The sequence below is a fragment of the Branchiostoma belcheri genome, unplaced genomic scaffold (genome assembly GCF_001625305.1).
Source record: "Branchiostoma belcheri isolate BF01 breed outbred unplaced genomic scaffold, Haploidv18h27 scaffold206, whole genome shotgun sequence".
Lineage (NCBI taxonomy): Eukaryota > Metazoa > Chordata > Leptocardii > Amphioxiformes > Branchiostomatidae > Branchiostoma > Branchiostoma belcheri.
The window spans coordinates 317139-329438 of record NW_017803558.1 but is presented as its reverse complement, the minus strand read 5'-3'; the positions used below and the strand labels follow the sequence as shown (position 1 = coordinate 329438).

The 12300-nt window shown below is 42.4% G+C and overlaps 2 protein-coding genes across 5 annotated transcripts in view; one reads left to right on the top strand and one right to left on the bottom strand.

Annotated features, from left to right (window-relative positions):
* Positions 1-1077: 1077 nt before the first annotated feature.
* On the bottom strand, positions 1078-9851 carry LOC109469530. 2 transcript variants are annotated; one of them, XM_019768059.1, is made up of 4 exons: positions 9720-9851; positions 5237-5541; positions 3837-4012; positions 1078-3498 (listed from the first exon to the last, which is right to left on the bottom strand). In XM_019768059.1, the coding sequence occupies exons 2-4, from the start codon at positions 5480-5482 to the stop codon at positions 3120-3122; spliced, it is 801 nt and encodes a 266-aa protein (XP_019623618.1). In that variant the 5' UTR covers positions 5483-5541; positions 9720-9851; the 3' UTR covers positions 1078-3119. The 2 variants fall into 2 exon arrangements, with proteins under 2 accessions (XP_019623618.1, XP_019623619.1); XM_019768060.1 differs by lacking the exon at positions 9720-9851 and adding an exon at positions 5664-5681.
* Positions 9852-12176: 2325 nt separating this feature from the next.
* Positions 12177-12300, top strand: part of LOC109469527 (caspase-2-like) — a 12076-nt gene continuing 11952 nt past the window's right edge. For 2 of the 3 annotated variants that reach the window (XM_019768054.1, XM_019768056.1), the window contains exon 1: positions 12178-12300. This exon is cut by the window's right edge. The gene's annotated coding sequence lies outside the window, so the exon portion shown is untranslated. The other variant, XM_019768055.1, reaches the window with a different exon arrangement.

Genomic DNA, 12300 nt, shown 5'->3' with positions numbered 1-12300 from the left:
GTTTGCAGGATCTCTGTTCTCACTGCAAAGCCCACTCCGTACAACCTTCTTTCACCTTTCTGGGAGACCTTTCCAGAAGAAGGTGTACCCTTCGCCTTCCTCTACCAGGGAGCCTCAGACGCTAGGCGTGTCTCAGAGAGTGCTGCTATGTCTATGTTGTACCGTCCTAGCTCGGCTGCAATCAGTGCGGTGCGTCTCTCAGGACTGTCTGATTGGTCTGAGTCAAGTAGGGTTCGAACGTTCCAACTTGCTAGAGTCAAGTCCGTTTTCTTTACATTGTTTTGACCGCGTGTAAGGGACGCCACAGCGGGTGCGGTTCCCCGCTCGTGGTTTGTTGTGGAGCGAGCAATGATTAGGCCACCTTTTCTAGGCCCTTCCCCTTTGCTGGGGTGGGCAGTGCGATCCCTAAAAAGGGCTGCCCAGACGCTTCGGGCGCTGCCTCTAGAGACTGTCGCTCCTAGTCAGCCTTCCAGCGACCATCAGCACCGAAGCCGCCACACGTGCAGGGTAGGAACTAGGAGCTTCCAGTGGCATCCTCACCTGCTCCCGTCGTACCGACCCCATCGCCGTGGGACTTGTATAGTAAGTCAAGTCAGGGTAAGTTGAGTTAAGTAAGCTGACATGCACATAGATACACATATATAGAAGTGAAGCATGTGCTGAGTAAGTTTTAAGTGGAGAGGGGGCGCACAAACCCAATCCACTATCTTGGCCGCCCCGGCAAGGACTCCAGTGGCAGGGAGAACCGAGACGACTGGCTTGCCGGGAGGTTGCAGGGTGTCTGCGGGAGAATTTTCATCAACCGCTGCGCTGGCACCCAAGCGCTTGCTCCAAGGAGGAGCTGGAGAGTTGCGGGTGCTATTAGCCAGTTGGAGCTCGCCTGGGAACCGTCCCACCATGGTTGAACCTGCCGGGGGCGGCGAGAGAGCCGCAGGTAGACCTGTTGGCTCCCCGCCACGCCCCCGGTGGTATCGCAACCCAGGGTCATTGCAGCAGCCGTTGCCCGGGGAATACCGCTAGGAGGTTAGCACTCCGACTTAAACCCCACATCAGCATACATTACTGTAGATTATCAGCATACATTACTGTAGATTATGATGCTATTTGCATAATCAATAAGAAAATCCTCTGCTCAATGAAAACAAAAGAGCTTCATAGTCATGTTATTCATTCACGTGATTTGAATATAGGATGGCTTCCACGTTCATGGATCTATATGCTAAGATCATTTAAAATGTTGTGAAATGATTCAGTATTTTCCTAAACATTTTAATCTAAATTTCTCATATATATACGCGTCTCTTATACGTAGTCCTTCGTCGTCGAAGATGACTGTTAGCGTCCTCGTTCCCGGAGGTATATACGCGTAGTAGAATAGGATATTGTCGTAATAGAATTCTCATTTGCCCTTAGTAGTAGAATTCTCGTTTGACAGATTGGGCATGTGATCCGCTATGTTCTAGTAGAATCGCAGATTTTCCTAGGACAGATCCCGAGTCCAACCTGCTCTAGGAGAGACTCAGATTCCAATCAGTCCTGGGACACGCCACAGCTCCAATCATGTGACATATAAAACTAGTACCATGTATGTATGTTGTAGAATATAGCATAATGCTAGACGTAGATATAGTCTCACATGCCACTGTATTTTCTTTCTTATTTTGTTTGTAACTGCGATTAGCCCTCGGGCAAGAATTTGCAATAAACTTTCTATAAACAATTGCGTTGTCAAATGCATAGAAATCACTGTTGATGTGGCGATACGCTATTGACCTGCGGTGTTGATTGTTTGGCTACGCGTAAAATAGAACAAAAGAGAATGGATGTCTGAAGTACATCTCCATTTTACACAAGCAATTAATTATGATAATATATGATTGAAAACTTAACCTCAAATCAAGGTCTGTCTATTTCACAATTGTAACATCTTAAGAAACAGCAGAGCTGAGTTCTTCATTGTCAACGCGTAGATAGAAGACTTTTGTTTCCTAATAATAAATGTTTGCTAATAATAAACCTATCTAAACAAGTTTTCTTTGTAAGACAGACTAGGACAATTGATATTGCAAACATTTTATCATATGTGCCGTTAGTCCTTTTTTTGGAGGTTGAGAGCTCACCTCTTCACCACTATGTTCTCAGCAGACAACATGCACCGCGATATTCCGAAAGGAAATTTCATTCCTATTATTCTTAAGTCCTCCAGGAGTACCCTTCCACGTAAACTCTCCAACTGATATTAATTATTACCTATCCGTATGCTTAGGCCACACCAATTTGTTGGTTCTCGGATTTTTTCACACAAAAATATGAAGTGACAGGGCAAAAAAAAATAAAAATAAAAACAGGTCTAGGCATCCTATGATAGTCCAAAATGCTATGATAGGAGCCATGAAGTCAACGCGAAAGGCTGGATTAATATCTAAGCAATGAATTTTAAACTGCATTGATAGATGGAAAAAATGGAACAGCTAGGAAGAAAAGGACTTTCCTCAACTTTTGGGGCCAAAATATCAGCATTTTAGTTGATTCAGAAGCAGAGGCGAATCCGAGAAACAACATATTAAATTAGTGTGGCCTTAGTTACCTTCAAACCCATTTAAAGTGGGGTACACACTGAAGCAACTACATGTTTATACTGTGTTTACAACATACAATAAAAACACAACAAAAGCGGGACTTAATTATCATAATTGTCGAAGAATTGTCCATCAAATTAATGGCTACGTTCCACCAGGCATGTATTTTCTGCTACCGTTCTAGTAAATACAATAGAGACTTCTGGAAAGGCTCACTACTTTGCATGATTAATGAATGGTATGAATGAATGGTTTATCAATGTTAAACTTTTCACTTACACCAATTTAAAATACATACAACTCAATTCCACACAAGCCTTCAAATATTATGTAGTATTAAAACAACTAACACAGACAATCGAGTGTGGTTGATTTGGGCAGCCTATTTGCAACATATCATTTCCCCTTGTTCAACAGTCTTTAAGTGATGGAACTAGACAGTTTTGCCGAGTGGTGCAGGAGGGTGCTGGAGTAAGTTTGTCAGATTCGGTTTCGGCCGTGTTCCTTTTGCCGTGTGTTCTAGTGTTAGGCATGATGGATTCAGGGTATTTGAGCAGTCTTTTTCGCCACGGGAGCCGGGCGGGGAGACTGGCGGGGAGACGGCTGCGGGGTGCCGGCCAAGCCCAGGCGAGAGTGGCGGTGCATCGAGCTGTCACCGAGCGCCCCTCTCTGTTTTAGTCGCGCCCTCTTCTCACGCCTGCGCCTCATCATATCTCTGATTCCCCCCTGGACCACGTGCTTGTCCCATCGGAAGTAGATGGAGGCAAAGAACAGGCAGATGACCAGGGCCACCGCCAGGGCAATGATGACATACAGCCAGACCTGACCGCTGGCATCGTCGGTAGTGTTCACTATAAGGCATCGCTGCTGACGGCCGAGGATGGCTTTCTTATTCTTCAAGAACAGGCACACTCTGTACCTGCAAGTGGGAATGATAAAACCGATGAAAGACTTTCGTGCCCAGAATGCACGGATACGAGCAAACGTCTAATCCGGTTTTAAAGGTAGTTACAACAATTCTGTGTTCTATGCACTCGTTCAAACGAGTCCAAACGAGTCCATTGTACACTTATATAAAATATAGGAAAACACAAATTATTGTTTTCATGAAATTGATGATCATTAAAATGATAAAAACACACATCTGTATTTATAAATGCCCGCATATGTTTAGCGACTGTAATCTGGCGCCCCTTGAATGCCATTGTGTAGTATGCTTTTATAATAATCTCCGTACTGAACTGCTGAACACTAAACCTTGATTCAGCCTGCAGGTAGTCCAGCTTGTACCAGCGCGCTGTCCGGTCCTCGATGTCGCGGTGCCGGACCTTGATGTAGTCTTGTTTGTCCAGCATCTCGTACTCCAAGTAGAACCCAGTGAACGTTACATTCCGTACGATGTTCCACGTCAGCAGCACTGTTGTTGAGGATTCCTTAGGCAGAAATACACAAGAATGTAGAACAGATGTGATTGGACTTTGATACGCTTACACCATTAACAAGTAAAATCTGAGATTTCATACCTCCGGGCTTTTTATTGTATATTCTTATATGTTGTTTGTTAAATAGTTGATGGTGTTAAATTTTGTGTTAGATTTAGCGTTCCAAGTTGTGTTAACACAGGTCAACATTTTCATCTGCAGTTTATAACATGTACGAAATATAAATCCGCAAAGAAATATACATTTTAACCAACGGTTCTTTGAATTGTGCATATTTTCACTGAATCTGGCTATGCAGCCCTGAAAACAGCGTTTTGGTGCATATTTTTAAACAAAGAATGTATTGAGACCGGACACCCCTCTGTGCTAAAGGTCATAAAAGTGGACGAGACTTGTAATACTTTAAACACACCAAAGGTCAACGGTTGCGACCATTTTCACGCTCAAAGGGGTGTTTTAGGGTCACCAAAAGGCACCATTTTCCCGCCCGAAAACACATATACAATAAAAACAAAAGAACGTGCATCATCTAGCCCAATAGCAAAACATATACCGAGTCCCAAAAGAATCCGTCCACCCAAACGCGAGAAACAGCTGCGAACATGAAAATCTAAATCTCTCACAAAACCCTTCCGCGGAAGGATGTCTCCTCCCCCGGGGTCAATAACTGGATTTTAATTCGGATATCAAATGCACTATGAGTCGCAAGAGTCATCCAGCTGTTTGTATAAAAAAACATCACAAGCTCGTCTAACTGATCTTCCGTGTATCTTCCAAATACCTCTGGGCGATGCATGACTTGTTGTGACCGTTGAAATGTAGTAGAAGTTTATTGCACGACATAGGTACAACGAATGGAAACGACTACTGAACAAAGTTCATAAAGAAAAGGGTATTAAACATCTAGAGATAATACTGTCAAGTAGGGCTAATCATCAGTTTCGGCATTTTTTTCTAATAACAAAACATTCTTTTATGTTTTTGCCAATTTCTGCATTTTAAGAGTTGCTGCATTTGAATATATAACGTTTCAGAATCGTGCAAATCAACGAATCACTGAACACGTTTAGGTCGTGTGCAGTGAACGATGCCTGTATTTTGACGCAGTGTTGTTATTGGCCATTTTTTGTTACCATTTCAACATGGACCAATGATACACTGGTGAGGAGAAACAAGACATGCACGAAATGGATGAGAAGTAAATCGTGTACTTACAGAGCTCACCGCACTTGAGCTGAAGTTGGCAATAGCGGCTGTAGAGCGGAGTTGGATGTTGTGACTCGGTAGTTCTCCACCACGCGTCCCCAGGTTAGTCAGCGTGGTCAAAATACTTAGAAAAATATTTGATTTCCCGGCACCTTCCTGAGGATCCTGCGGTCCAGCGGAAGTGCAGGAAGAACACAGGATGACGAGCAGCAGGACCGACACGTAGTGCTGACTGTAGTGACCAGTTTTCACCATGATGAACACCCTACATGTATGTCACAATCTGCCAATCAGAAGATGACGCTGCCGCTAACCTGTAAAACAGGAATAAAGAAGTGCATATGACAACAACATACCTCAGCATGAAAGTTCATCTGAGTTGGTAAATTACATTATGAAAAACTTAAACTTTTCTCCAACTCAAAATTTGACTCACCAGAAATTTTCGACCGAATCACTCAGTCTTCCTCAGCTATCTGACCCAAATGCTGTGGACACGTGATTTTTCCCACGTGTGACGTCAGCAAAGGGTCAAAGGTTGTCTGAAGTCGATATCGCCCCCCGTCCCGGTTGAGCGATGGTTGAAGTGCCCTGATGTATATGGCCTCTTTTATGCCTCTCTTGAAGTAATCCTGTTCGGTATCCAAGATTCTGACCCCCTCCAAATCCACTGTGTGTCCCGGTGATTCTATGTGGATGTGCTGTGACAGAACTGGGTCGTCTATGTTCTAGAAACCTGGTTTTTAGTGAGCGCTCAGTTTCCCCGATATAAGTTTCCCGACAGGGGCCTCTGTTAGTGTTTCCCTGACAACTTATGTGGTAGATAACCCCACATTTGTCTTCCTTGGGAGTTTTGTCCTTAGGTGCCACAAGGAGTTGTCTTAACGTACGATGAGGTCTGAGGCCCTACGTAGAATCTTTGCTGCACACGGAGTGAGTACCTGTTTCAGACCTCATCGTACGTTAAGACAACTCCTTGTGGCACCTAAGGACAAAACTCCCAAGGAAGACAAATGTGGGGTTATCTACCACATAAGTTGTCAGGGAAACACTAACAGAGGCCCCTGTCGGGAAACTTATATCGGGGAAACTGAGCGCTCACTAAAAACCAGGTTTCTAGAACATAGACGACCCAGTTCTGTTGCATCTGAGGTGTCACAGCACATCCACATAGAATCACCGGGACACACAGTGGATTTGGAGGGGGTCAGAATCTTGGATACCGAACAGGATTACTTCAAGAGAGGCATAAAAGAGGCCATATACATCAGGGCACTTCAACCATCGCTCAACCGGGACGGGGGGCGATATCGACTTCAGACAACCTTTGACCCTTTGCTGACGTCACACGTGGGAAAAATCACGTGTCCACAGCATTTGGGTCAGATAGCTGAGGAAGACTGAGTGATTCGGTCGAAAATTTCTGGTGAGTCAAATTTTGAGTTGGAGAAAAGTTTAAGTTTTTCATAACAACATACCTCATTCATGTTGCAAACAGAACTAGAGTTCGTGGAACACATGCCTGCTTTTGTCAGGTGTAGATATTTTGTTCTATATTGTTGATGTGGGAAGAATATAAATGGTGCAAATATACTTGTATATGAATATGCAATTTTCTTCATCTGGATATCTGTATAATCGCAACCAAATTATTATTTTTTACACTGATGATATTGATTACTTATTGGTTGATATTGTGAATATTGTTAAGTTCAATTTACGCACTTTTTTAGTTGCCTATATGTTAACTGTGAAATACTCACTTGTTTAGTTGTCTAAAGTTTGTTACTTGTAACTGTGCAATATTTGTCTCTCTGTTTTTAAACACTAGCATGCAATTCAGAGCTACTTTTTTAGTTGCGCTGCCATGTGCTAGCGATTGTACTCATCGATCAATCAATAAACAATTATTATTTATTAAAAGAAACCAGCTATTGTTTTCAACGCGCCAGGTCACGTTGCATAATACATTCCAGTGCCAGATGTGTCCCAGAGTCTTGGACATGTTGTCATTAAGCCCATCACGGAATATGTTTACCTCATTGTTATGTACAGTATATCCTGATTTGCATAATATGCATCTCATTATGTTTATCTTCACCTGAGGCACCTACCTACCAAAAGTAATGAAAAACCATCCACCAATTCAAAAAACAATCCAGTTATTTGCGCTCAAACTCTGAAACAACAAAAACGATCACTACAGTTCCAACGAAGCTGCTAGGAGGTCAAAAATACACCACATAATCCCAGTCCCACCAGCTTTTGACTACTTACATATCATGAACCTAACATTTCAGGAAAATTATACCTCAAACTTTGAAGCTCCGCTGAAATACCTAAAACAGCCGCTATGAGGCCCATTATAAAACTTGACCGGCGTCTTTCCTGTCCCTACCTAACCACTAAATATCATTAACAACCATCCGCATTTTCTCGAGTTATGTTGTACATTTGTACGCAAAAACAAAAAAACACAGCTCTCTGCAGCAATGTAGGAACATGATAGGATAACAATATTCGAATTTGAACTTTGTTTCTATAACCGCTGCTCACCTACCAAATATCATTAAGATCCATTCACAAATTTCCGAGTTATCCTGCATATCCGACAATTGCACAAAAACTCCGCTGCAGTACGATTGGTGAACCCTTTTGGCCTTGAACTACATTTTCACAACAGCTACCCACATGCCGAAAATAAGAAAAATCCGTCCACAAATAATCGAGCTGTGACGTTGACATTAATACGGGGACACGCCACAGCTGCTCCAACAAAACGATTACATACCTTTCTGACGAAAGCAAAAATTTGGAAAAACAAATCGAAATCTGTGCGTGCAATGATCAAACAGACCAGGTTCTTATCCAGTTTGTGTCTGACCAACAACAAATACAGAACTAGTGTCTAAATGGATAAAATGTTGGCTATGGTCAATGGTAAAATGATGTTGGGTATGGTTAATGGTATAATGTTATAGACGTATATCACTGGAGCAATAGCAAAAGGTATAACAAGTTAACAACTAAGGAGATTTATAAACAGTTACATTGTCCTAGCTACCATGAGTGGAGAACGTCTAGTCGATCGGGATGCCGACAGCACAATGTAACAACCCATCCGCCATACATGTATATAATGTATTATGTTGACAGAAACGTACTGTTGGACAAAACAAAGTACGACCTCCTGTATGTGATATATCAAATATGCAAGCAGTACTTTACAATGATCTGAAAATCGTAAGTCGTACGGAAGGCCGTTTCGTTGACAGCTCCGCAAATGTTTGACCTCGAAAAATACAGAAGTTTCAGGTTCTTGTCAGGTATGACTCATCTTTATTACAATCATAACGTTGGGCCTTATATTACTGAATATGTTGGGTCACGCAATACGTCAAAAGGCCAGTTAATTCGGGCACGGGGAGTAAACCGATATTGAGAGCCGGCTAAACAAACACTGGCAGAGCATGAAACATCATGCAGCTCTTCTACACAAATCCTTTCAAACCTTCATCCTCGATCAAATAACGTTCACAACACCAGATGCCAAGACCGGGATCTCCCTCAACGTTGCAACAAGCTCTTCAAACTAAGATTTTAAGTCTTTCTATCAGTTGTCTACAACTTAGACTAAGAAACTGAAAATGTTAGCCAGAGCTTCTGTCAGTGCTTCGCCAGAAACTTGAAACATTTCAGAAGAGCACATCCGTGCCAGCACCGAGGTGATGTTTAAAGAGCTGACAGATTTGTGCAGGCATGACCTGTCCCCTTGAATGACGCCAACCAGGCAGACTCTTAATATTAATCAATTTATTATTTTCTATTACACTTTCGTACAATTGGTAATTAAGGGGCTATGATATCATCCCAGGCCCTATGGACATCCAAGACTTCTCAATTCTGAAGTTCAGATGATGACGTATACTGGCACAGATGGCGGACATGTCGCGGTGGAATTCTCGGCCTTCCAACACTTCGCGACGGCTGTTACTTGTCAGTGTGGATCCAGCCAATGTCATTCCATCATGTCTCCGGCTTCTCAGGGCTAAAATTATCGTGCAGAACTCAACATCTGATTTTATTTACCGAGCACAATCCACTGAAGTTACTCATGGAAGTAGATGGTCACTCGAAGGTACAATTGTCCTCCATAACCTGCCATAAAATGCTATATTTGTATGCCGCTGTAGGATAACCCCCAAATTATATTCACCACTACACAGGACCCAGTTAATTGTCAGTGTTGTTTACCTTTAACTATGAAGGATCCGGTCAATAGTGATTATCTTTATAATTTTTCCACAGAATACTGACAAAGGGACATGATCTACACCATACCATTAAGAATACACGTATTCATTTCATGAAATAATCATTTACATTATAATATTGTTTTTGTTAATGCTTGTCATTAATCTATACAAGGAAACTGCAGCAAACTATACATTCCAGATAGAAAGTCTGATGAATTCAAAGATGTCGTACTTACAACTGCACGTATATGTCAGCAACGTCTAGCCATGGACAAACACGTCATTACCGAAATCTTATTATCGGTATCGGCGGGAAGTAGAAAATATGGTGTGTCTCCGTTTCGCCTGAGTCATTTCCACAAACGTTATTTTGGCTTCATTTCCGTCATGCGCAACACGGCCTGGCGATAACCAGTAGGACTCCGTAAAGCCTCGGTCACAACCCGCCGTGCGTGCTTTTTTTCCGTACGTTTTTTGGGAGGCTACATCTGCTACGTTTTTTCTGAAAACGTGGGGAAGGAGTGGCATCGACGCATGTCACACGCACGTCACTCGCACGGTTTCGCAAGGTGTAAGAGTGTGGTCTGCAAGCCACGTCTGGCCGTGAGCGGTTGCGTACATCGTACGTTGCGCAAGTGGTAAGTGAGTTGTACGTGCTTACAACGTACGATCTCTGTGCGATTGCAACTTTACCGTAAGGAGGTCATACTCATACGTGCGCCTTTCGTACGGTACGTACGGGGCACGCGCGTCGCCCGTACTCGCACGCACGGGTGGTGAATCCGTAGACCGCACGCAGAAAAAGTTTTACATGCACTTAAAGTTCTACGGCGTGTCTGCGTGCTCCCAAATCCGTAGGATTCCGTACTCACCACGCACGGATGCCCTGCGTTTGCCCACGTTTTTGCACGTAGACAGCACGCAGAAGCACGTACGGCGGGTTGTGACCGAAGCTTAAGGAGAAGGCGACAGGAGACAGCTCACTCCTGGCAGCACCTGAGACAGTACTGCCTTTTATTACATCCCTATTTTCTCCAACTTGACCTTCCTCTCCTCAACAGTCCTACTAAAAGTCATGAACATCCCTCCACAGCATCTCGAGTTATCCTGTTCACAAACCAACCAACACAAAAGGTCCACCTTTATGTAGATATTGTTACATCCATTAAAAAATGGAGGTATTATTTTTGACGTGTATGTGTGTGTGTCTGTGTATCTGTCTGTGTTTCTGCAACTTTGTGGTCAGCATAACTTCAGAACACCTTTATGGATTGAGATGATACAAATATGGGCCTCCCGGTGGATGAACTTGGTACTGCAACAGAACGTCCGGTTTTTGTGTCTTTTGTCCTGAACAAGCTATGGTCTTGACTTTTTGGTGACAGATAGCTTTTCCTGTCTGGAATAAGTTGTGTAGATTTGGTCCCCCTAGCAGCTTGTTCTGGAACTGCAGGGCACTTTCTGGCAAAATATTTGAAAGTCGATAAGTCCAGACAGGAACAACGTATTTTCATCATTTTTGGTATGTAGGTAGCTGAGAGAGAGATGTAACGGCATATTTAAATGCAAATCATGCAAATGAAGACTTAATTTGCATAATCAATGTAAAAAAATTCTGTGATTCCTTATTGGTGAATGATGGGAAGTTGTTTTTTTACCTTGTAACGATATGTGTAAGTTACTTAAAGGTTAACATCACTTTGCATATATTATGTTAACGTAGAGGTCATTTGCATAATTCATGAGGACATGTTGAAATTAAGTTTTGACAAAGAAGAGGAATTTTACGCGCAAAATATCGTAATTTTAATTAAACTAGATTATGGTAATTACGATCTTATATCCATAGTCAATGAGACAAAAAAACATTTACAAAAACTCATATATATTTCATGGAGGTATGAAATCAACGAATTCTTGTGTTAGGTCTCTTATTATAATTAGTATGAATTTTTGTTAAATTCACAAGTAGTTTTTAAAATTCGCATGCACAGTAATACAAACATTATCAATTATATCTTAAAATTCATAAAACAGTTTCATGTTCTAGAAAAGCTAGTCAGAATTAGTGCATATAGCAACATTGTGTCGTACTGTGAAGACATTTACATTGGCTAATCACTCTTTAAACAGGTGTATGAAGTAGGGGATACGAGAGAGATAGTGTGCGTCTGTTTTTCCGCATAAAGTTACTTCTGGTCATCATAACTTAAGAAGTCATTTATGGACTGTGATGATATTTGGAATGTGGGTAGGTCATAGGAAGGCAAAGGTCAGGGTAGAATTTGGGCCTCCTGGTGTCTGAACTTGGTACTGCAGCAGAAATTCCGTTTGGCTGCTAGGGGGGCCAAACTCATATCACTTGTTCCCTAGTCCAAGAGCTATCTATCATCCACAATTCGTGACCCTAGCATGTCCAGATATTGAGATATCCAAACCGTAAGTTCTGCTGCAGTGCCAACGAAAGCCGCCAGGGGCCCAACATCTAATCATTTCTAGGTCTCATCAAGATCTGCCCACCAAGTTTCATGACAATGCATTAAAAGCTTCTTGAGTTATGCTGTTCACAATCAAAGACAGACAAACGCTAACTGAAAACATGGCGAAGGTAAACATGCGCCAAACAGGCGCATCACTGTCGACGCGGAAGAATACCCGGAAGTAATGCTCGAAAAAAACTCCACTCTTGCACTTTTCAGCCACGTAAGATCTAAATGTAAGAGTTATTTTGCTCCAGACTATGAGAAATGTGACATTAAACCTCAAGACATTTAAACCATCTCGTCATTTTTACCGCACACAACCACCTGTGCATCC

Coding starts and splice junctions, on each gene's coding strand:
- LOC109469530 (XM_019768059.1), bottom strand. CDS start 5,482: ATGGTGAAAACTGGTCACTACAGTCAGCACTACGTGTCGGTCCTGCTG. Junction 4,013..5,236: donor GCTCAAGTGCGGTGAGCTCT/GTAAGTACACGA, acceptor TTTCTGCCTAAG/GAATCCTCAACAACAGTGCT. Junction 3,499..3,836: donor TACCTGCAGGCTGAATCAAG/GTTTAGTGTTCA, acceptor TCCCACTTGCAG/GTACAGAGTGTGCCTGTTCT.